General features: G+C 45.2%; 2 protein-coding genes across 3 annotated transcripts; one reads left to right on the top strand and one right to left on the bottom strand.

Annotated features, from left to right (window-relative positions):
* The first annotated feature begins 298 nt into the window (after positions 1 to 298).
* Positions 299 to 10,810, top strand: ENOPH1 (enolase-phosphatase 1). 2 transcript variants are annotated; one of them, XM_069855673.1, is made up of 6 exons: positions 299 to 471; positions 3,576 to 3,677; positions 4,436 to 4,638; positions 7,231 to 7,363; positions 7,646 to 7,769; positions 8,829 to 10,810. In XM_069855673.1, exons 1-6 carry the CDS (start codon positions 388 to 390, stop codon positions 8,966 to 8,968), a joined length of 786 nt encoding a protein of 261 aa, XP_069711774.1. In that variant the 5' UTR covers positions 299 to 387; the 3' UTR covers positions 8,969 to 10,810. The 2 variants fall into 2 exon arrangements, with proteins under 2 accessions (XP_069711774.1, XP_069711775.1); XM_069855674.1 differs by lacking the exon at positions 3,576 to 3,677 and having other exon boundaries at positions 301 to 471.
* On the bottom strand, positions 10,792 to 23,776 carry TMEM150C (transmembrane protein 150C). The gene is made up of 7 exons (XM_069855675.1): positions 23,652 to 23,776; positions 22,606 to 22,659; positions 22,465 to 22,497; positions 22,312 to 22,379; positions 18,304 to 18,431; positions 15,221 to 15,398; positions 10,792 to 13,106 (listed from the first exon to the last, which is right to left on the bottom strand). Exons 1-7 carry the CDS (start codon positions 23,729 to 23,731, stop codon positions 12,898 to 12,900), a joined length of 750 nt encoding a protein of 249 aa, XP_069711776.1. The 5' UTR covers positions 23,732 to 23,776; the 3' UTR covers positions 10,792 to 12,897.
* Between the last annotated feature and the right edge of the window lie 1,334 nt (positions 23,777 to 25,110).

The raw sequence follows: 25,110 nt of genomic DNA, 5'->3' as shown, positions 1-25,110 counted from the left end.
GCAGCGCCCCTGGCGGCTTCCGCGGGGCCTACAGCCCCGCCGGGCTGCTGGTGCCCCCCCTGCCCCTGAGCCTGGGCCCGGTGCAGCCGTGTCGTGCCTGCGAGCTCGGCGTCCCCCGCGCCCTTCTTGCCGCGGTCCCTGGGGCGAGGCGGGTGTCGTTGCTCTGGGCGGGGTTTGGGAGAGGTGGGTGCCGGAGCTGGGAAAGATCGAGGGGAAACTCGAACCCGGGAATCCCGGTCGGGAGGCGCGGGGCGGGCGTGGCCGGCGCGGCTCTCCTCGCCGCCGGGGTCCAGGCGTCGCCGCTCTCGACTCCCCCAATCCGCGGCGGCCCGTGCCCCCCCAGCCCAGCCGCAGCCTGGGGCGAGGCTCCCGGTGCTCCACGGTGCCATGGGCGCGCTGCCCGTGCCCGCGGAGGTGCGCGCTATCCTGCTGGACATCGAGGGCACCACCACCCCCATCGCCTTCGTCCAGGTGAGATCCAGCGAGACGGCGGCAGCGGCCTCCCCGCGCGGTCGGGAGCCCCGCCGGCACCGCAGGGGCTCCGGTAGCGTCGTCGTTACCATCGCGCTCCCTCCCGCGTTTTCGTGGTTGTCCTTGCCTGTTACGGCCCCGCGCGGGGGAAGCGCCGTCTCAGGGCGTAAACATGGTGATAGGTTTCTGTGTTTTTCTGAATAACGCTCACGAGAGAAGTCGTCTCATGTTACCGGAGGCCCGCCTCTTTTCCCTGATCATGGGAACAGGGAACAATTTGGGTCTAGCGCAGTTCCAACGTTAATGTTTTTTTTTTCATAGGACAGCTGGAGTGCTCTCAGCCTTCTTTAGGAAAAGCCTCGAGCATCACTGTTGCTTAGATGGCTGGATCTGCAACACCTCACCCGAGTTGGCAGAGCCTGAAGTATTGTCTCGGGGTTATGCACTGCATTTTCCCTTCAAAGGGTCGTAGGGTCAGATACCTCCAGTGTCATTGGAAAAGTATGTCCTTCCTCCAGCACGAACAGGACCACAGGGCATAGAAAGGACATCACGCGTACACGAGGAGGATTGTACTAACAGTAAGAGTGGCTTCAATTGCCTAGGAGAAGGCTTAAGACGAAATGTTGGTTTAGGCGCAGAATCAAGGACACCAGGAAGTCTGCAAGGCTAGCAGGAAGTATCGGGAGAAGTGCTGTAAATATGCTATTGAAATGTGCAGTTCTCCAGCCACTGCCAGTCCCTTCTGAGAAGTTTCGGTCCCTAACCAGGCTTGTGTGCTTCACAGGAGGGAGCAATTTGGTTTTTTTTTAAAGCACCAAATGGAATTATCCCTGCTTCTGCTATTAACCCGTATTTCTCCATAAAACATAGCTTTTGGTGGATCTTTTTGCAGGTAGTTTACAAAGTTGCTTTGTGATCCATATGATGCACAGAGGGGTGAAGGCTCTTCCCAGGCTTTCTAGGTGTTTCTTCTAACACAGTTTGACAGTTGAACAGCAATGACTTACATCTTTCCTGTCCATGGTCTTCCAGTGCTCCTGAAGAAACTTCAGGTCTAGATGGCATTACAGCTGCCTCCCTCCCCTCAGTAACTTTCAATTTAAACAGTTTGAATGGCTCAGATAGATACTAAATATCTAACAGAGTGGTTATGTTGGTTATAGCCACCTTGAATCCTTTTTGCTGTGGTGCAGGTAGCATGCAATAGTGTTTCCTATCCAAAGTCTTTCTGTTGAAGCGAGGTCAAATGAGTTATGGTTCTCAATAAGACTAAGTTTGCTGGAAATCCTGAAAATGCTTGAAACAAGTTATTTTGCTTGGATTTAGTTAATTTCCATAATTTCTATTTCCCTTTAACAGGTCCACTGCTTATTCTACAGGCATCTTATTATTTAATATTAAAGGATTTTGTTAAACCTTTCTTTAGTATTAGAATTAGCATCTATCACTGGCACACATGGGAGAAGGACAGAGTGATGGGAGCAGTGCACAGTAAGGCTTGGGTCTCCTTGTATTCAAGATAGAAGAGAAGCAGGTGAACTTACAAAAGTTAGTAACAGCTCTGGTTAAACTTATTCAATAGTTTGCAGCCAACAACTTTTGCTGAAAGCTGAAGTCTCAGAAGTGAAGGCATTTCCTTTCAAGAAGCAAGGGGCCCTTCTTCCACATAAATTCATGGTCTTCTAAACTAAGCACATCATAGTCTGGGGTGAATTCTGACATCCACAAACCATCTGTCCAACTGGCTGTGCAGTACTGCAGGTGTCACATGGGTGTCCCCTCTTGGACCACTGACCGAGTCATTTGCTGATGGGCCAAGTCTTTTACCCTCTTAAAATCCACTGAATCACAGAATACACTATGCTTTCAGTCTCTATTTGGGTGTTTTGCTTTGCTGGCACAAGAGAACCAAACACTGCATTGGGAGAGTGATTGGGACCTTTTGACAACTGAGTTGTAAGGGAAGTTAAACCAAGTCAGCAGGTCGGTTGAATATTGTAATTTCCTCCATGATTTAAAAGATAGTTTGAAGGCAACTGAGCTCAAATAAAGAAAACGAGAGAGTAACTGGGGGTATGACTGGGTTGTTGATTTCCCTAGACAAGATTGTGGTAATTTTCTAGGCATTTAAGAGATTTTCATTTCCCCTAAATTTATATTGTTTTTAAAATATACAAAGTGGAAATATTGGAGTAATAGAAAATACTGCAGTTCTGCCATCACATCATGCTCTCAGGACCACTGTTTTCTTAACTCAGTAACAAGTAAAAGGTGTCATAGAGGAAATATCACTGGCCATTTTTTGAGGAGAGATGACCTTAGGTTAATTTCCATCTGTCTCTTCCCCATCCCAAATTTTTCCAGGTTAAGAAAAGCTTGATTCTGTACCTGAAAGGAGTTCCCTGCCCTTCCCCCTTGTCCTGAGGCTTTTCCCACACCCAGTCTGTTGTGCTGGCTGTTTGTGGCTTCTCAGTTGTTAAACAACACTAAGGAGAGCAATTTGTAATTCTGTTTAAGTTTAGGATCTCCACGGAGAATTGTAATTCTGTGGCAGTTTTCCCTAACTTTGTTTCATTTCATTTGCAAGACTGTTCTATAGAGCTCAGCATCACTGGACTAGACTTTCCTTTTTAAAAAGGTCCTCTAGCTCTGGTGAGAAGTTGAGATGTATTTTCAGAATGACTTTTGTTAGGATAAGTCCCTCATTAAAAATAGAGTATCATAAATTGTCGATTCAGAGTACATACACGGCGTCAGCTGATGGGAGACTGGAGTCATGTCTGTCAAATGGCACTTTTTTTTTTTTTGCAAGCCCAGGTAAAGTTATCACCCACCTTTCCATCCTGGGATTTAAAAGCTGCAGCTACGTAAGTGTTTGTTTAAAAAATCCACCCGCACTGATCTTCACCCAGGCTTGGCTCTGGCCTGAAGCCAGGCAGACACCCTTGGCAGGCAGTTTCACAAGCTGCAGAACTGTAGGGGAAGCTTGAATGGGGAAAACAACTGTACACCCTGGCATGTGCATCCGGTTGCTTTAAAAGCAAGTCAGCCTGACCTCTGCCAGGTTAAAGGAGCTGCCTGTTTTTCTTCTGTGCTGCCAGGAGACCTTGTTCCCTTACATCAAGAACAATGTGAAGGAGTATCTACGCACTCACTGGGAGGAGGAGGAGTGCCAGCAGGATGTCGGACTTCTGAGGAAACAGGTTAAGTTTTAACAGAGCTACACCTTGTCTCTACTTGTTTTCACAGCATGCTTGAGACTTCAGGTCACTCATACTCCCCCAGTCACTCAACACAAGCCCGTACCTCTCTCTGTTCCCCATGGAGGCTGGTTGACTCGACGGGCTGATTCTCCCCCAGCCATAGCATGGGGTTGTACTTGGGTAAGGGCTGGTGCTTAGTAGGCAGCAGCTCAGATGTTTCCTGCAGTTTGCCTTGGCCCCTGAGAAGGTGTTGAACCATGGCTTATTCAGCTTCATGCCTGCACTGTGCCCTTCTCTTGCTGAGTCCACCACCTGTTGGTTCCAGGCACCTGTTCAGGAAGCAGCATGGAGGGATGGTGGAATACTTGTTCTGCACAAGACAGCATATCCTGCCTCTCTACAGGGACAATTTGAGACCTGTGGGTGTCTGCAGCCAACAGGTGCACTTCCTTTGTTTTAATTTCAGTAATTACATATTTAAGCAAGTATAGTACTCATTAGAGTATTCATAATACAACTACGGTAGTATTAATTGTTGGATTTTGAAAGTACAGTCCAAGCAAGTGTTTCTACTGAGGTCTAAATTTCCCATTGAGAAAAGCATTCAGACAATGTCGTAACCCCTCATGTGAAGAGCAGCTCTAGCTGTGTCCTGCAAAAAGGTGCATTGATGCAGGTGTTAGACCACTTTCCTTAATTGAGATGTTTAGACCACTCCACTTTTTCCCTCATCTCTTTTTGTCATGGATGATTTCCAGGCTCAGGAAGACTCTGGCTTGGAGGGGGCCATACTGATCCCTTTAGAGAGTGGAAGTGGGGAAGCGGAGCTAGAACAGGTCATCCAGGCAGTCGCAGATAACGTGCACTGGCAGATGTCTCTGGACAGGAAGACCACAGCACTGAAGCAGCTGCAGGGTCACATTTGGAGAACAGCCTATGCAGCTGGGCACGTTAAAGGAAAGTAAGTATTTGTGTGTGTTTGAGTAATTGCGTACCCCTTTTCCTGGAGCAGGTATGGAGTGCATCTTTCCTAGACATCTGTTAGCAGAACAGCTGCAGAAGCTATTCCTGGAAACCTATGCCCACTGTACAACTGCAAATGGGATTACTTCCTCAGTGGTGAAGACAGTACATTTACATTCAGTCATGGCTCAAGCCAGGCAACTGCTGTTGTGGAACCAACTGCAGATAATTAATTTCAAACTTGATCGTGCAGTGAAACAAAGTCCATTGAGCTTGGATCTAGGGAACCAAAAGTTTACAGTAATCTCAGGAGTGACCAAGTTTTCTCAGTCTCCACTGGGAAGATAAGTGGATAAGAGTGTTTCTCCTTAGGGAGTAATCAGCAGGTATATGCTGGAGAACAGCTGGTTCTGCAGTGACCTGGTCGGGGTCCATAAATGAGACAGGGTCTAAGAAACAGAACACGGTAATGGAGGCATAACAGGCAGTTCTGCTCCCACAACTGGGACAACTATCTTCTGCATTAAAAATTCAGAAAATATATCAATATTTCTTCACAGAGATTTCTTGGTAAAGCAAGAGGCTGAGGCACAAGTACAAACTCCTTTGAGTTCTCTGTCTTGAATTTTTGATCCCTGAATTGCGCTTACATTTTGGAACAAGCCTTTACTTGGCTTGTTTAAGCCAGGGTTGCAGGTCCAGGTCCTTTCACTTGTTTCGTTCTGCTTTGCCTCTTACTTGAGCATTTCCTGCCTTCCACTTATTTTTGTCTGCAGACTCCTCTTTATGTTTCAGCCACAACACAAGGGTGCATATGTAGAGACAATTGGAGTTAAGCCTGATCTTCTTGTTTAGGTTGATACTCAGCCTAAACGGCTGTTGAAGTAGCCTTGCTGCTTGGCAGCATCCAATGAGTGAGATCTCTAAAGTCTCCCCCTCGCCAGCTGTATCTGTCACATCAGAGTCTGAAATACAGGCACTGAACTCAGCATGGGAAAACAGGGTGGCTGGGAATTTCTGTAGGTGCCATACAACCTCAAAATATTTTTCAGCTAACACCAGAAACATTTAATAACTATGAAAAAAAGTGGGGTTTTTGTTTTGTTTTTTTGTTTGTTTTTTTTAAATACATAACAAGGCCCTGAGTAGATAGCCAAGAAACTGGAGACAAAGAAAGAACTGGATGATTGCTACAAGTCTGCAAAGCTCAGTCCAAAACCTCCTTTTGTAAAAGGGGGCCTCTGTTTGGAGGTCTCTTTCTTCAGGCATTCAGGTGCTCAGATCCCCTTTTCCAGGCAGTACCTTTTTGCCTTGGCCCAAGTGGCCACATGGAGTTGTGAAGTGCAGGTGGGAAGGCTGCAGTTTGAACTGGAATGAAAATCCATTTTTCTGGGGATCACATCTACTCCAGCTTCTCTTTCCATCCTTCCATATCAAAATCAAACTCCCTCCCTGCCTTTCTGAGGCTGTTTGTCGCCTTCCCTTATCAACCATCACATGTATTATGGAAGGATTTATTGTCAACCTCACTTTGTCCTTCTTGAGCATCTTCTAGCCTTCAGTTTCGCCAGTACATGGGTCATCTTGTAAATGCCCTTTGCATTTATGTACATGTAAATGCAGCACTGGAAAGCTTTTGTGATATACACAAGAAAGATGTGAGGGAACCAACAGACATGTCAGTTAGCAGCTATACAGCAGTTGCCTTAGCTTTGGGTCCTCCTTCCCCCTCTCACAGCTTTGCTCCCTGCTGCCAGGCTTGCCTTTGGGCAGTTGCTACCAGCAGCAGATAGAGTTCACATTTTGAGACTTCTCAGCTTGTTGCTACTCTGATATCTTGCCTTCCCAGCACTCTGTGAGTCTGGAAGAATAAGGGGAGGGCTACTGCTGCCTAGTGAATGGGAACCGATTCACCCTGTGCAGTTCATTTAAGCCAAGGAAACATCTGGACAACAGGTAGTGCTGTACAACCTGAGTCACTGAGTAGAGTAGCCTTGACCTCAGTCCCTTAGGGGAGGCTCCTTTCTGGAACTGCTGTCTGGTTTCAAACAGTATGTACAATGCCACTCGTTTAGCTCCTGCAGCTACAACTTCCTCTCAATTCCTCCCTGCACAGGGTCAAATCCAGAACCTGTGGGATGGATTTGGCCCATATGGGTGCAGCTTACGGCCATAGATCTTACCAACTGGGAAGCCTTTATAGCTTGCAAGGCAGGTGGGACTCAGGATGCAAGAGCCTATCTTCTCTGTTCTCCCCCTTATTCCTCCCTTGCAGAGAGAAGTGGTGGGAAGCCATTTTCCTCAACTTTCCTGCCCTGTCCAAATTGAAGGAGCCGGAAAAAGTCCTGCCAAATGCCTGAAACAGCTCATCAAAACTGCTGTCTGCATAGCTGTCAATGAGCTGCTCAGTCGGCTGGACCTAAGAATATATCACCTGCTGCTGAAATAGACTCCCTAGTTGCAGAAGCCCTAAGTAGGTTAAGAGTGAAATCCCTTGCAAACTAATGGGACACATTTCACAGTGTCTGGCTAAAGGTATCCCTAGACATGGCTCTGGCTTGCCCTTACCTGCTGCCTTATTTTGCTGCAGAGTCTTTGAAGACGTGGTTCCAGCCATCCGGATGTGGCGGGAAGCTGGGATGAAGGTCTATATCTACTCCTCAGGCAGCGTTGAAGCCCAGAAGCTTTTGTTTGGATACTCTACAGAAGGTGATATCCTAGAGGTAGATAACCTTATCACCTTCCTTATAACTTCTCCATCTGTAGAGCACTTTGCTCCCGCAACTGCCTTTACCATAATGCTTTGTGAATAGAGTCTAGGACAGGAAGGTGGGGCAGTGGGTTTGACCTGCAGGAGTTAAGTGCAGCCAGTTGAGTTTGCATGGCTGCCATCTCCGCCCCCCCACCCCCTTACTGCATTAGAAAGGAGACATCTTGCTTAGGAGCAAGTTTTAGCTCTCCTCTTCAGGTGGCTCTCAGCAACTGTCTGTGCTTTTCTGTTTCAGCTCTTTGATGGCCACTTTGATACCACAATAGGCCCCAAGGTAGAAAGTGAGAGCTACAGAAGGATTGCTGCTAGTATTGGGTGTGCAACAAACAACATCCTTTTCCTGACGGATGTCCCTCGAGGTAGGTAGCCGGCCTGTTCTGCTGTCTCTCACCCATGCAAAGGAGGCAATTGCTCTTTTAACGCACACTGCTGACTTGTTGTAAGCATCCCATAAATGCTGCAGATCACCTGGCTTTGGTGGCATCCCCCTAGCTGCTACCATGCTCCTTTGTTACACATCCAGGCTGTCACACAACAGTGGGATAGCTGTGGGCAGTGTTGCAGTGAGGGAAAATAGGTCAAGTAGAAAACATGCCCTTGCACCAGCAAACAAGGAGAGACTGCTAAAGCAGAGTGTAGTATTTGCTGAAGCAGTTGTTTTACTGCATTGACAAAGTCAGTAGTTGTCATGCTCAGGGGAAGTGTCTGCGGTGCAGCTACATGGCACGTGTGGCTGGTTTGGTTCTTTGTACCACTTACTGTTAGGTTGTGTACAGCAGCAGGAAAACATTGCTCCTGATTGTCAAGACTTGACCCCTAGAAGGCCAGGCTCAGGAAGCTAATTTAATTTCCTGCCTTTGCTGCAAGCATCTTTCTGGCAGAAATGGCACTGGGTTGTGATCCCGGTCTAAGCCAGCTCAGTCCCTGGGAGTTAGCCCTTAACCTCCACCCCAGCCTTGCTAGCAGAGCTGGTGGGATCTTGCAGTTACCTCCTTTTTCTAATATCATCTTCCTGTGGCCTCTTGCTGTGCTCAGGGAATGAAGGATGCTTGTGAGAAGTGACTCCTGCAGGGATTGTTTGACTTGCTAAGGCCACAACCCAACCACATCCCATCTTCTTCATGACAGGAATTGAGTTGTTGGTGCATGCTCTCAGCATGGTGCCTTGAACAGCCGTCAACTGGGAGAGGGGAGGAGTTGTCAAGGCAGACATCTCCTATCTGCTCACATGTTGCAGCAGCCACAGTTATTCACAGCAGGTCCCTCTCTAGAGCCCTGCAGCACCACATGCAAATGCTGCTCTCTCAGTCTCAACCTTTAAAAGCACTTTAATGTTTTGGGGCATGTTCAAGCTGCCAAGATTATCTGGCAAGCTCTGTAAGCACATCTCATCTCCACTCTCCCTTGCTCTGTTTCAGAAGCCAATGCGGCTGAGGAAGCAGATGCTCATGTGGCTGTGGTGATCAGACCTGGCAACGCAGGACTAACAGATGATGAGAAGTCATATTACAGCCTCATCTCATCTTTCACTGAACTTTTCCTGCCTTCCTCCACTTAGGGAAAGCAGCGCACGCACAAAAGCCTATGCTTCACCTGAATTGTCTTTGTCTAACATTAGGTAATTTTGTCCATAACCAGAATTTAAAACAAATCCCACAGCATGTCTTGTACCCGCAACTAGTGCAGGCAGGTATGGATGAGAAGAGTATGGTGTGGGGGTCCTTTGTACAGTAGGACAGAAGCTTGCAGCAGCCAGCTAAAGCTCAGAGTGAGGAGCAGCACCCAGTGAGCCTTGCTGTTTCTCCCCTTTCCCAGCTAACAATTAGCTTAGGGTATGCTTCCTTCAGACTCGCTCATTGAAACCTGCTGCTGAGATGTCCTAGCATGAGCTCTGCCATTTTCAGAAACAATCTGCAAACAAGGTCCCCCTATCCCAGTAGGACCTCCAGAGACTATGAAGGGATATGTGACTCTCCCTGCAGCTGTGGTTGCAGGCTAAATCAAAAGTTTCAGAGTTAGGGGGGTTTAAGATGTCCAAATAAAGAAGCCAAATCTCGGCAGTAGGTTTGGGCTGCTACAGAAAAAGCCAGGCCTTGCTGCATGCAAGCTCCCAAGACCAGGAAGAGCTTAAATCTTTGCTATATTCACTGTAGGTGTAAATACAACACAATACAACTTGCATGTGGAAGCTGCTTAAGGCTACACAGCCAGCCTACCAGAAGCAGATTATATATAAATATAGCTTTAAAAATTAAATTCTAGACCCACTTCACTGCTGCATCATGGTACTTGGCTATGGGCTCCAGCTGGGTGAACATCAAAGTCAGCTTGCACATTTCTGAAGTTATCTCCCTCAGCACTAACCTGTGTTGCTCCTCAGTAGCCAACATCACCCTGTCACACATTCACAGCTCTTGGCAAAATCTTGGCAACTGCACCCAAGGGACACATTCTGCTGCTTAAAGAGAATTAAACCCCTGACCTTTTCATCCACCCTACATAAACTGTGACGTTTTATATCAGAAAGTCACGGAGCTTTTCCTAATGTAGTAAATGAAAACAAAATTTAGCTTTCATTGTGTTCATTCCATCCCAGCATTTAGCCTTCCTGTCTATTACCAGTGATCCCAGCACCTAAAGGAAAATATCTTCACCTAAAGACAAATATGGTTTTGGTTTGTTTTTTGTTTTCAAAAACCTGTGAATACTTTTGTTTTCCTGCTTTTGCCCTCCCTGATCCTTTTTTTAAGGCAGACAACCCTGTCCTGCCAAGGAAGCTGTATTACCTCCCTGACTGTCTTAGAATTTCAGTAGGATCTCAGTCAGCGTGCAGGAGTCAGAGCCAGAGCTAGGTTACACCTAGTAATAGTGGAGGCAGAGGCAGTCTGAAATCCCAGTTCACTACTGCTGGTACTTCATGCATAGGTGTCACTTGCTACTTAAATCATTTCTGCACAGCTGCACTTGAGCTTGGCCTCACAGATGGCCAAACTATCATCCTAATGTGCACAGTGCCTTTCTGAACTCTGATCTACACCTACAACTGTCCCTTTTGAGGGAGGTTGCTGCGTAGAGAATAAGTAAGACAGGCTTTTTGGGAGGAAAACACATCATGCTAGCGTTGCCCTTAGAAAACTTCTATGGTAACAGGTAAGGCTGTGAGGCAGTTAGTCTGGATGCCTTTCTGGGCTATATGATGAGTGTGGTCCTCCTAGAAAGAGCCTGCTAATTAGCACTGTTATACAATAAGTGTATCTGCCTGGCTGATAGTCCCTGGCTTCCATAAGTGTTAATTTTAATAATGACACTGTAAATACCTTTTGTTTTGCCTTTGCCATCAGAAAGGTATGCATGGGGTAGGTGACAAAAATAAAACTCACATTATCCATAAAGCACTTTATTTTGTGGTCATGTTTCAGAGTATACCAGTTATCATTTAGTTGTATTGAAATGTGCTGTTAAAAGTACTCTAAGAAATGTACAGAGTTATCACCAAAAACCTGAAGTTCAGTTTGGATTGCATATAGGAAAAGGAGAAAAAGAAAAAAGAAAATCACATCTTTTTTTAATAAAATTACAAAATATAAAATGATAAACTGAAAGTATTAATTGATTTTTAAAAAAGCCACAGTGGACTATTTACAGTAAAACACCCTTAAAACAAATTGCTATTTTGTGCTCCGTAAGCATTGAGCGCACATGTGCCCATGTAAGAGGATCTCCACCTGCATTTTCTCAAGGCTGTCCCCTCCTGCCCTCACCCAGGAGGAGCTCCCCAGCTGGGCTGCTGGGAAGCCCTGTGCTTTACGCTGTTGTGCCCTTGGACCACCCTCAACATGTCCTTCCAAGAAAGCTTTGCGCTGATGACACAGCTACAAGGAGGAGGTCTTCAGCAGTCCAATGACAACTCTGTTGGCTGGAGATGCTCTGGATTTATAACATAGCTGCCTGAGAAGAAATTTTGGCCCAGGGAAGATAAAGTAAATGCCTAGCTGAAAGCTTTCTACTTGCACTAGCTGTGACAGTTTTTCTCGACTGTTTTTTCCTCTCCTTAAGGAGAGGCCTCTGATCTTTGCAGAAGACTGAATATCCTCCTGTCTTTTTCCCCTCTGTCAGAAATGCCGCAGTGCAGTAAGACTTCCCATTCAAATGCCTTTTGCCACCAGTTTAATTTCTGCTTGTTTTCCTGCAGCTCAGACAAGATGCAAACTTAAGTTGAGACTGATTCAAGGAGGAAAACAGGAGTCATGTTCATGAGAAGCGACTCTCATCACTCCCCTGCCCAGCCAAAAGAGCAGCATTCCCAAAATCAGGTTTTCAAACAGGGGCTTTGAGCTTTTTCTTTGAAAACAGACTTTCTCTTTGAAAACCTTGTTTCAGGGAGGGAGAAGCCCTTCTGGTTTTGCTGTTCCCTTCCTGCACCTCCAGTTCTCAGGCCACATCACCCAACTTCCTGGGCAGAACTGCCTCACCGCACTTTAGAAGCCCATTTAAACCTATGGCTGACTCCACTCAGGACAACTGGCCACACTGAGGGGTTCAGAGCCCAGGCCTCACTAAGTCAAACTTTAGACATGCTGACACAAGTGCACAAGGAGCAAAACAAAACCTTATGCCCAGAACCACCTGCAATGGTTCTCTTCCTCATTGCAGGTGAGCCCAGTATCTCTAGCGCAATGTTTTCCCCCTCAGTGAACAAAAAAATGCTTTTGAATATTATACATGACACATGGTGGAAGCATTACGCACCTACAAAGGGAAGCCTTAGCTGGGTAATCATCAGAAAACACAGGCATTACTGTCTTAATTCAGCACACCACTGCACCATCTCCTCTGGCCTGAGAATGGTGTGCCCAGCTACAAGGCCAAGTCTCACTTTCTGATCACAGCACAAACCAGGCTTTACCACCGGCTGCCTTCCAGGTTAGAAGAAACGTCTGCCTACTCACCATAAAAGCCAGTCAGTGGGAGTCTTTCACTGCCCAATTCCAAGTCCAGAAGAAACAGCCCCCCTTTTACACCCTACCAAGTTACATCATTTGGCAGCAAAGAAAGCAATGCAAGAAACATAAAAAATGCAGCCTGATGACTTGGGAACCAGTGACTCCTGAAGGCTCCTGGTGCCTGGAGAAGTCCATTTCCTTTATTTGCTCCTCAGCAGAACAGGCTGTGGAGTGCCTGTCTTGCAGGGGCATTGCAAGGACAGGCTGTTGAATGTTTTAAATAACAGAAGTGTGACAAAGCCACTCAGGAAGAGTCACCGGTAGCTTGTGCTCTCATGCTGCTGCTGAGAAGGATCCACTCATCTTCCAGCAGACAGATATTTCTGTTTGGCTCTTAATGAGACAGTCAACATCAGAGCCTTTTGGCAATACAATCACGATTGCATATGAAAACAAACTCATCAAAAAAGTGTAAATGAGGTCATGTTTAACCCATGAGACAACACCTGCTCCCCTGTCTCCCTCCCCCCTGCCAGTGGACAGGCTACACCTGATCTGTCTGGTACTCAGAGGCTTCTGATAAGCTTTCAGAAAAGCTCAGAAAGTTTTCCTGGTACTCCGAGCAAACAATCTCAAATCTGTAGTGCCTGAACTCCACTGCAAAAGTGCCAAAGTAGCACAGGAAGCACATCACCAGGCCCCACTGGATCCTGGAAGCATGCATGTGGATGCCCTGTGCCATGAGGATGAAATCTGGAAAGGAAAGTCAAGGAGAACTAGTGGGAACAGCAACGCCAACCAGTATAAGAGAAAGCTAATAGGGAAGATAATCTTAATCAAAGTCACCCAGATGACAGTCAACTCATCCAGCCATCATCAGGACAGCATGAATATGGTGCTAGAAATGGAAAGGATGTCAGATGTCCAACAATGCCCATGGAGTGCAGCAGCTCTCCTACACAGACCAGAGCTTCCTGATCCCAATTTTGGTTAATGAACTTTTATAGAGGGGAAAGACTTATGTGCAGAGAAGTCAACAACATCCTTGTCAGTGACAGAGCCCTCAAGCTGGGGTAGCTGGTTCTGGGCCCCTACCTGCCAGGAGCCCCCCAGTAAGAACTGGATAAGATCTCTGCACTACAGGCAATGGTGCCTTTCAGCCTACAGTATGCAAACTCGTATTCACTTTAGATCACTTGCAAAAATCTTCCCTTTCTGTGAAATCTGGAAGCATCAGTCTATATTGATACAGTATGGCATATTATACTGAAAGGAAAAGGAATGCTGTCAGAACTAGAAACTGTCCACAAGGCTCATGTATCCGTGTGCCTGGACTGCATATTGCCTCGCATCAGGGTCTCATTGCTGTGCCTTGCGTTTTGCAGTTCTCAGCTCCCTAAAGCAGAAGACACCTTCCTGAGCTGGGGACATGCACTAGCCCAATGCACATTTCCTCTAAACCAACTGGTTATCCTCCCGTGTCTTGGGATTTCCTCTGCATTCCAAGAAAGCAGAATCACACAACTTCACAGGTATAACCAACAAACAAGCAGCCTCTCTCAAGCTTTAACTGCACAAAGCAGGTAATCACAGACTTTTCATCTTGGGCTTAACGTAAACAACCAAAACTTCATTTCAGCAAACAGCATCCCGTGTCTGGCTTTAAGGATCTTCTACTTTCCCTGTAGTGCAAAGGTTATGCACAAGCTGCACAGGCTGGAGAGCTAGCCCCAACCCTTTGCAAAGCCAGGGAGGTGTAAGGGGAATAGAACCCCTGCTTCAGCCTGCCCCCGTATACAGAGGGCCCCAAGGCCAAACACCTGGCTTGGGACAGCATGTCAGTACAGGAGCAGCTATGCCATGGCCTACCTGGCTGCTCCTGCTCCCAGACTGGCAGAAAACTCTGAGGACGGCAGCGCAGAAGAGCCTTGCCCGGCTCCTCACATGCAGCCCTACCTTATACACACCCTGGGTGAGGTATGAGCTTGGGGCAAGGGGAGGAGAGCACCTCAAGAACCAGCCAAATTCTGTGTTATGTATACCAAAGTGGGTTGTTCAGTTACAGTTTTTTTCCAAGGAAGCTTAAGAGGTACATCTTCACACCAATCTCCTATTCTTCTAGACACTGGCTGAAATGCTCAAAGCCAGCCAAGTGACTATGGAATTGTTTTACGAAAAAGTGCATATCCCAGCACTAACATTGCAACTATGCTGAAAATTGATCCATCCTAAACAAACATCCAGGGCACATGAGTGCTGGTGCAAACAGAAGGGCTGGAGTGGGGCCGACAGGCACAAGGTGGAGTGGAAGCTACATGTACATCCAGTCTGAATGACCACAATCCCCACAACCCGAATCCCATCTGTAAAGCACCTAATCTAACCAGAAGTCCACCTGACCCAGCAGCTTTTGACTATGATAACTGTCTTTAAAGGCAGAGCTGGATGTAAGCATCCTGGACCATTAAAAAACATACAAACAAACAAACAGATCAAAATCTTTTCATCTTCAGAAATTTTGTTCTCCTAGAATTTTTATCTCACTATTTTGCATAATCTTAAATGCTACTGCATAGGAATGCAGTGGTGACATTATATCACATAGATACTATTCAATATTGTAACCACTCTCAATATTACTAAGAAGCTTTAGAAACATTTACGATGAGCCCATCTGTGAAGCAGTGTATCCTGGAAAAACATAAGCAGTAAAATAAGCCAATCATAGGAGCATGACATGAGTCTAAATTTCTAAATGCTTAGAGATCACAGTACGGAAGTGAGAAGAGCCAACATTCCCTGCTGTAGGGAGTGTTGGACACATATGATACCTGACTTCCTAGCCAGGAGCAGGACAAAAAGGATACAAAGCGCTACACAGAGGGTGATGCTGGCTGACAGGGCAACACGCGGAATTCCAACTTTCCGTCCCTCATTCTTCAGGTTGATCTTGAGGGTGAGGGCAGACTGGATCCAGCATGCCAAGGTCCCAAAGCCAAAGGTCAGTGATGTGCCCACATTGTGGATCTCTTCATCGCTGGAAAGCTAGGAACAAACAAAATGGTGATTGTTTAGACACAACAGGAATTATCTGTCAGCTAGCTTGGATTGCTACTGATGTGGAATAGAGGAGAGTGGGAATCACTGAGGTGTGAGAGAGATGCTGTATCATTTCTTCTGGCAGAGATGTAAGGGGTAAATAATCGAGATGAGTTGACAGTAGACACAGTCAAGCAGATGATCTGCCCAAAGGCCAAACACAGTGGAGACTACAGTTCCTTGGGGACTGCCACCACAACTCCCTGGCAAGACTCACCAACGCAGAGCTCAGAAATACGATATCTGACACAAAAAAAATAAGTATGCCTGCAACTCTTTATAACACATTAAGAAAACCAACTATGATCACCTTCAAAACAGTTCCCTTCTGAGCTGACACATAACTGCATACAATGCTGCCAATGATCAAAGCAATTCCGCAGTTCATTTTCTGAAAGCCTGTCGAGGATCTCCATTATTTTTGCTTTCTACCAAGAAAAAATGGGTTCCTTTGAGCACCAACATGATCTTCGGGAAGAGACAGAAATTGCAGGAAGCCAGGTCTGGTGAACACAGTGGGTGCTCAAGCATAGTAATGTTGTTATTAGCTAAAAAATGCTTCACAGACAAAGCATTGTGGGCTGGTGCACATCAACATTTTCCAGTCAAGGGTAAGAGAATGTCCATATTTGAAGAGGTGTCCACTATACTGAGTGAAGCAACTGAGTTGAGTTTTGTCTCACTGTAACAGATTAGAATATGTTCTATAAACACCTCTTTGTCTCTCCCCTCCCACTTTTGGTTTCTGAGGTATAGGGTTAGTCTCAAGGTTTTTGTGTCAGACCTTGTAAATTCTTCCCTGGGTCAATGTGATGGCCAGGGCAGGCAAGGACAACTTGCTGGGGCCTTGTATGGCTCCCTGCAATGGAAGCAAACTGTGCAAGCTTCAGTGCCACCTGCATGGAGCAGCGCAGCCTGGTACAGAATGTGGCCACAGCCCTCACACACCCATTGAGTAGCACAAGTCTCACAGACACATGCTCTGGGTTCGGCAAGGTTATTCCACCAAAAGCTTGACTGCCTGTCCCCTATCCCACCCACCTGCAAGCACTGGAATCTGAGGCAATATGAACCCAAACTCTCTGGAGTGCAAGTACTTCTCTGTTCCTTGGGCACCCGTGTCTCATGGGGCTCAATGACTGTGCAATGCTGCAAGGCGAAAGGACAGCCAGATTCAATGAACAAGAATCTACAAAGACATCCCATGAATCTCCTGAAGCAGCAAATCCATTCAGAAAACCCAGCATGGACAAGAGCTAAGCCAATTTCCCATTTCCCTCTGCCTCTGAGGCTTTTCTTGAAGAAAAGCAAAAAAAAAAAACAAAAACAAAAAAACCCCAGCACTTTAAATCTCCCCTGCAGCCTTGATTCCCATCAAACAAGATGCAATCTACGAGTAAAAGTCTAGTTACTTTACCTCCATTGATCTCTCCCCTTTCCTCTCTATCCTGAGTTTTTTTCTCAAGGATAGGTCCAAATCATAGTACAGGCAAAAATGGAACTAAACTGCCTTTCCCACAGTAGCCTGCACCACAAGAGACTCACAGCCATAATGTCATTTTAACACATCCAGTTTGCAATTTTCTAGAAATTTGATTTAATGCCACACGCATTAGCAGTCAGGCAGGGAAAAGCATAGACTAAGGTCTCATTACCACATGGTTTCATGGTTTGGCAAAAGATCCAAGCAAGGATCCAGGTAACTAACAAGAAGTGGATAACTAGTTCAGAATTTATAACCAGGCATGATTTAAAGTATCTACTCTCAAATAACAACCATTTGCTCTGAGAAGCAAAAAAAGGAAGGAGAGTTTGAAACTGCTTCCTAGTGCCTGCCACTTTAATGGAAATACTCCTCAGACCTAGACAAGCTTCTCACAAAAGCCTCCTAGCTGGGAAGCTCTTGCGAAAAAAAACCAAGACTCCAACTTTTTGGTTTATGCTGTGGAGATAGGATGACCGGGTCTAAATTAGTAAAATTATCTTTTACTTCATTTGAAAAAAAAAAACCCAAAACAAAAAAAAAGAACACAAAAGTTCCTGCAGTTGTTCCACAACCCAAACTAAACAAGTACATTTTCTGTATCGACAGAAAAAAAGCAGCTCTATTGCCTGCAAAGCCATGGAAGAAGCCAGCTTTCTCAGTTCCTGCCATTATTTGCTATCATCATTTGCACTCCAGTGAGAGGCAGAGCATCAGAGACAGCAAAGGGACCCAAGTGCCACTAATTCTAATGCTTGATTTTCACTGCAGACCTCACAGATGCACTCGTGATCACAATGGCACCCAATCCTATAAAGCAAAGCTGTGGCACTGACAGCTTGTTTGTTTGTTGCAGAACAGATCAAGTACCAGAGGAACCTCATCCAGGCACCTGTCACATCAGGCAATGTCATACCACTCCTCTGCTGTGTCCCTCTCATGGCAAGTCTGAGGGCAAGCATGAGGTAGATTTAAACAACATATCACAAGACACTGAACCGTCTACTAAATCTGTATCCACGACTGTGCATAAACCTCCAGCTCAGTCCTTTCACCCAAGACCATCTGTGCCAACCCCCAGGGCTTAATAGAGTCAATACATTCCCTGCTCTGACTCTCAGCAGGCAAAGGGTAAGCAGTGCAGGTGCAACTCCTGCTGGGAATACATGAAAAATTATTGTGGTCCTTCATCTCAGCATGTCACTGGAGCAACATAAGCTGCAAATACAGGTGGCAAAGCAGATACGAGTAGGTCTGGGGCACTGACAGACACATTATCTCCTGAGTTTACAACATGGGTAGTTCAAAAGACCTAAGCAGGTCTGCTAGAAAAGCAGGAACCTCATAGCATATCCTGGAGTGCAGTACCTGAAAGTTGCCAAGTAAGGTCATTCCAAAAGAGGCCAAGCATAATGCCACCAGACCGCTGATGTTCAGCCAAGAGTTTAGCACCTTCGGCTTCAGCTGAATGAAACGCAGGACAGCCACAACAAGTGCTAAGAAGGAAACAGAATGCAAGGTGCATCATTAGGCAGAACATGCTGCAGTAACCACCTGTCTGGGAGCTCACAGATCCCTCACCCTCTTTCCACTTAGAGGAGAAAGCTCACTGCAGACCAGCTACCTTAGTGTTTCTGCATGGCCCCCTCCCACTTAATCATGAGCAAGACTAAGCACAGAAAGCATTTCTCTTGTAATCCAGTTACGCTGAGCTCCCATGCTTCATTTTCTCATTATGTTTTGTCTAGGAGCTCAGTTGCAAGCTTTCTGGGGGAAAGAACACCCTTCTATTTGCCCATGAAGCTCCCAGCACATAGTCAATCACATGCAGATCATGCATTCACATTGTGGCAGCTGGACTGGCATCAAGTTTCACTCCACTCATGAGCACTGACCTGTCTTGGAGAAGGTACATCAAATCTCACCTGTATTAGGAAATGTAGGAACTGCACATACATATTTCTGCAGGTTTTACCATAATATCCACCATCTCTTCTCCTCTGAAACAAGTTGCCGGTGCCATGATCATAAGTCAAAATATTGCACTAATTTCCTGTGAAGACTGGAAGAGCAGTCCTTCCAAACTTAGAACTAGCCCAAGCACTATATATGATATGATATGATATGATATACAATACATGATATCTCATATGCTATGATGTAACCCCAGGAAATAGTCACATTGTATATTCCTGCCCTCCCTAGAGAACGCTGCATGGAAGAACACAAAAAGCCAGGCAATTGGATGGCCTTCAAGCAGGATTCAAACCAGGCCACTAAAAAGCAATTTAGTTGAATAGGGAAATTTCCTGGTTGTTGCCAAACATCTTTTTATGTTTCTGCTCAAACTGACAGCATGTGGGTCATCTTGTTGGAAATTGTCTGTGTTAGCAAATTAGATCTATATTTTCCACAAAAATCCAGTATAATACCAAAACCATTATTTAGAAAAATAATGTCACAGTAAGTGAAAAATAACCACTTTTATCCAAACTGCAAAAAAAAAGTTTGAATTTATTTTCTCACAATTTGCTCTAGTTAATTACTCCACTCCAAATCCTTGAAAACAAAAGAACCTTGTGGCCTCCAAAAAAGAGAATTTCCGGTTTTCATCCTCAGGTTCAGTAGTCACCCTGTGATTACTTGAGCTCATGTGAAGGAACTTCTTAATTTCTGTTTCTACAGGACAGGATCCTGAAATTATTTCATCTTTTCCTGAAACACTGATGGGAATGACAAAAGGGAATTAAAAGGTCACCTTCCAGCATTACACGCAGAACAAAGGCTTTTTCAATATTCACTAATACCTGCTTCTAGCAAGTTTCTGTAGTTTTCCTCTCCTACAGCAAAGGCTTTTACACATCTAAGGTGGACAGAGGTACAAGCTCAAAGCAGTTCTCAGAGTAGCCAACACAGCAGAGGAAAGCTCGGCTTTATCCACAAAGCAGAGAAAGAATAGGAGAGACTACTTTAGTTGGACTAGATGATCATGTGTATGTCCCTTCCTGACCAAATCAGGGCTATCCAAAAGTTAAAACATGTTGTTAAGGACATTGTCCAAACGTCTCTTTAAACACCGACAGGCACAGGGCACCAACTAACTCTCTAGGAAGCCTGTTCCATGGTTTGACTGTCCTCTTGGTAAAGAAATGTCTAATTTAAACCTTCCCTGTCGCAGCTATGAACCAGGCCATTCCCATTCCCCTGGATATCAGGGAGAAGAGATCAGTACCTCCCCCTCCATTCCCCCTCTTCAGGAAACTGTAGAGAGCAATGGATTGCCTCTCAGCCTCCTTTTCTCCAAATCAGACAAACCCAAAGTCCTTAGCAGCTCTTCATTGGACATATCTTCCAACTCTGTCACCAGCTTTATTGCTGTCCTCTGGACACATTCAAGTATCTTCACATCCTTCTTAAATTGTGGGACCCAGAACTGCACACAGTACTCAAGATGAGGCTGCATCAACACAGAATACAAGGGATACAGTTCTTTTGACCAGCTGGTTAAACTGTGTTTGATGCAACCTCGGACATGGTTTGTCCTCTTCACTGCCAGGTCACTGCTGGCTCATACCGAGCTTGCTGTCAACCAGCACAACTATGCCCCTTTCTGCAGGACTGTTCTCCAGCCACTCCTCTCCCAATTTACGCTTGTGCCCAGCATTATTCCATCACAGATACAGAATTCAGCAGCTGGACTTGTTAAATTTCATGCCATTAATGACTGCCCAATGTACCAATCAATCTAGGCCCCTCTGAAAGTCTTCTCATCCATCAAGCACCATGAGGAGTATCCTGTGCAGTCAAGCTGGTCTTCTGCCTTAACCATTTCATGATCACTGTGGCCAAGACAGCCACCTACTATCCTATCTCTCATGACACATTTGCAGTCTGGAGGGTCCCTTTTTATATTTCTTCTTGCAATGGAGAGAAGCAGCAATGAAAGTGTACAGTACAGCTTCTAAAAGCTACATCTCTTGTTTGCCTGCCCTTCTTCAACACCAGCTGCTCCCCTCACACTCATATGACTGCTATCCTTATGTCCACCCAGACTGCACAGTGAATGAGCACTAAGCCAATTTCTTCCCTTTCATAAAGCCCTCTGTCTCACTGGGACTTAGTGCAGGTCTACAGAGGCTGCTTGAACAGAGTGGTCCGAAAAAAATGGGGCCTTACCTGGAAGCAGCTGAAAAGGCAGGTGTGTATGCACTATTGTCAAACAGCCACATTAACATAAGAAGTAGCATGCAATGCACATGTTGTTCTAAGTAGTTTGGGGTTCAGAAGTTTAAATCATAATTACATTGCACTATGTGTCAGACATATAAGTAAAATGTGCCTTAGCACGAACTGGAGCCAGAATTACTTCTACTAATTGAAACCCTGGCTCAACATGTAAATCAAAACCTAAACTTAAAACAAAACCAGATACAGAAACGAAGTGTTAGGATGCCTATACTGCACGCTGAAAATAAACAAGTTAATGTCAAAATTCAGAATTAAGCATATTTTACCAGATTTTACATCCAAAGCACAATTTTCATTATGTCAGATTAATATTCTTAAAAGTATCTTCCTCCTGTACGCACTATTCAGGATTAATTTCAACTCAAATGAATTCCCAGGTTTTGTAAAAGAAACATTGTGCCTTTCACATGCAGCAGAGGTGGAACTCTTAACTTTGAGAGAATAGCTCAGTGCAAAACTGAAAGCACAATACATCACCCCATATAGAAAAAGATAAATCCAAGTAATACTAAAGAAGAGCAAATTAAGGTTAAAATTACTTACAAGGTTTAAAATACTTGCCATTTAAGTTTGGGACAATTTGTTCAAATTATGTACATATGAAGTCAACAGTTTTAAGAATCAAACACAGATATCTTTAAGTACTTTCCAGATATTTCTTCTCTTTGTGGCATTTCCCTCATACTTTCACTGCTGGAAAATGCTAGTAAACCTCCACACACTTAGAAACAGAATTTAGGAAGGGTGTGGCAAGGGAAACTTCATGGATGATATTTTGCATAATCAGTTGCTGCATTTGCTGTATTTCCCATGCAATTATCTCACATTCACAGCATGTAACAAAACCCCACCATATAATGAAAAACAGTAACACAGATTCAAGGCTAAGATGAAACAACTAAAAACATGAGAATAAATCAGAAACCATTAAAGTTCAAATGTATCCAGCTTCATTCTGTCCTTCTACAGACGAAGACAAAACAATAATATTTTAGTCACTAGTAATCACAGTTTAAATGCTTTCACATCATCAGATTCAAGAATAATATGTATGGGATATTACCCATGTTTCAGTGACTTCTTAAAACAAATCAAGAGAGAAAGAAACATTCCCCTTGTGGTTCCTACCTAGAAATGCGGCCATGTTCATGACTTGGCTAAACACACAGCTTGCAGGAGGTGCATCACCTGCAATACTTGGAAAATACAAAGTAACTGGAGGATAGCAGAGACACACAAATAATCATTAATCAGAACATTGGAAGAACATCATTCACTTACCTTATATAAGGCGGTCTTTTGGAACCAGGTTTCCTAAGAGATATAAATGCATAGGAACAAAGATTCAAGATTTTATTTCCCACTTAACTTTCATAGCTTTATTATTTTAAAGAAACAAAGGATTGAACAAACAGCTCTTACCTATCTGGTACATTTAGTGGGAGAATTTTGTTATCTTCCACTGCTATGAAGTACCTGTAAAAAAAAAAAAAAGGAAAAAAAAGAGAGGAAAAAAAAAGAAACACCATAAAACCTTATCCTGGCTTCAATTTCACATCCAAATATCACTCTAACAACACAAAGTATCTTAAATCCCACTGGCAGGATCTGCTGGAGGCAGCCTGTGTTTCTTTACACTCAAGCACGCACTTTTGCTCACTTCCAGGCCTAACTATCTTCCTTTGTTTTGCATGGGCAGGCAGACAAATGAGGTCACCAAACTGAGCTGCCTTAAAAATAACCAATCAGGGGAACATTTTCATTTTTAATCTTTACTGTGGTCCACCCTCCACAAAGGTTGTTTTAATACAAACAGAGCATAGGACAAGAACAACAAGCAAATAGGGGTCAGAAAAGTGGCTTCAGTTGACCCTGCAACCACATACCACGGCCAAAGCCATATCCTGCTACACAACTGCTTCTCAGGCTGAGCATTGCTGCTGATCACACACTTATTGCTTCCAAATTCATGCTGCAAGCATCCGCCTGCATGCTTGGAGAGAGCCCAGCTCAGGTAAATGCATGTTTTGCATGCATTTTGGTAAAACGTATTAGTCAGAAAGTGAGGTGTCAGCACCAAGCTGCTGGCAGGCTGGTGCTGGAAGCTGCAGATTTTGAGTTTGCACCCCAGAGCCTAAGTGCTCTTCCAAGAGCTCTGCTGAATCATTCAAAGAAAATGGGATGAAAAGGAATTTTGCATTTTTGTCTCTTTCTTTTCAGGCACCTCGCAGTAACAAATGCCAGGAAGAAAGCAACATCAGAAACTTGACCTGAGGAGCGCAGAAAATCAGGCATAAAAATGTGATCACCCAAGCCATGAACTGGCACAGACTGTCCCATGCCCCTATCATGTGCTTTCCTAGCTCTACAGTAACTCAAGGACAGAGTATCATGAAAAGACTGAGATGCAGCCCACACTGCAGCAGTACATTCAACTGTGTCCAAATAACCAGCAGGAGATAACTTACACTATCCATAATCCAGCTGATGTAAACAGAGTAAAGACAATTGGTAAAAACATCCACACGCTGCATTTCTTCCCATCCATATCTGCTAGAAACAGAAAACAAAGTTAAAACAAAAGAAAGAGGGCAGAGGTACCACTCGTCTCAGCTCCCCTCTTTTGAAAGCAGGGAGAGCAACCACACAGTAGGTGCCAAAGCATCCCAAGTTCAAGCTCCTAATGGCCAAGCAGTGGCACTGCAAACTTTTCATACTGTCATTACTGGCATAAGGCATTAAGCTGCTGCACATAGGCAACATAATCCATACTGTGCAAATAAAAAAAAACAAGGCACAAAGAGCCCGAAGTTGTTGAGCTGGAGACTTTTCATATACACATACAGAATTTGACTGGTTTTCGAAGTACTTCACATTTTGCATGAGGTGACACCAGAAGACCCACAATCCTAATTCCCTGCTACTTCCCATGGGCAGAAGGCAAAGCAGCCTCCTTCCTAGGATCATTACTGATTCCACACACTGATTCCTCAACAAAGCCTGCAGAATGAAGGAAAAAGGATGCACGTGCTTCATCACCACAAAGCATACAACCAGTTCCCATCCTGGCCACTGCAGTCACCTAAAAACAGCATTCCTCTGAATCTAGAGCAAAGCCAAGCTTGAGTGCCAGCACCTAGAGTACTATCAGGATGAGGTGTTACAAACAGGATCAGCTCTTGACTTGTAGGCACTGGGAAATCCTGCATGGGGCATAAGTACACTGCGTACATCACCCTCTGATGTCCTCCAGGCAAGATAACATCAGAGGAGCATCTGATGTTATCATCAGCCAAGGCTGTTCCTGCAATACATGCAATTCAGAAACGCTGCTATGTTGCTGTGCTGCAGACAGAGTCCTGTTTTTCAGTGTCTCTTTTGCCAATGGATCAAATACTTCCTCATGCTCTGTTCTCCTCCATAACTGTTCCTCCAGGCACCAGCACAGGCAAGAGACACAGAGAGCGCACAGTGTGAAGCTCACGGCTCCAGTGCTTGCTTTACTTTCACCAGGGTAGCAACATCTGCGCTCTGCCTCCTCCTCAGTCCTCTAGCCTGCTGCAGGGCAGGCATTTCCTGGGGTCACTAAGGTCCCCACAGGACAGCAAGGCACCATGAGGTGCCAGGGCAGCTCAGACATGATGCGCTTTCACTAGAGTCTGCTTATATTTGCAGCTCGGTTTCCTCAGCCAGGTCCTTGAAAGCAATGACTCCTCTCTTTGCTCCAGAGAAGAAAGAACCCATGTTGTCATCCCCCTCCTCTCTTCTCCCCTGGCCTTCCTACATCTGAAGCACATGACCCATGGTCTCTCCAGGCTGCTACCCTGCTCCCTCCCCACTGTGAGGACACACAGACAAAAATGAGAACAATCACCATGTCATGGCCAGATCCTAGGTTACCACTGCCACAAGACAGCCCTTGGCTGC

Source organism: Phaenicophaeus curvirostris, chromosome 4 (assembly GCF_032191515.1).
Source record: "Phaenicophaeus curvirostris isolate KB17595 chromosome 4, BPBGC_Pcur_1.0, whole genome shotgun sequence".
NCBI lineage: Eukaryota > Metazoa > Chordata > Aves > Cuculiformes > Cuculidae > Phaenicophaeus > Phaenicophaeus curvirostris.
The sequence above is the reverse complement of the archived record's forward strand: the minus strand, read 5'-3'. Positions and strand labels throughout refer to the sequence as shown.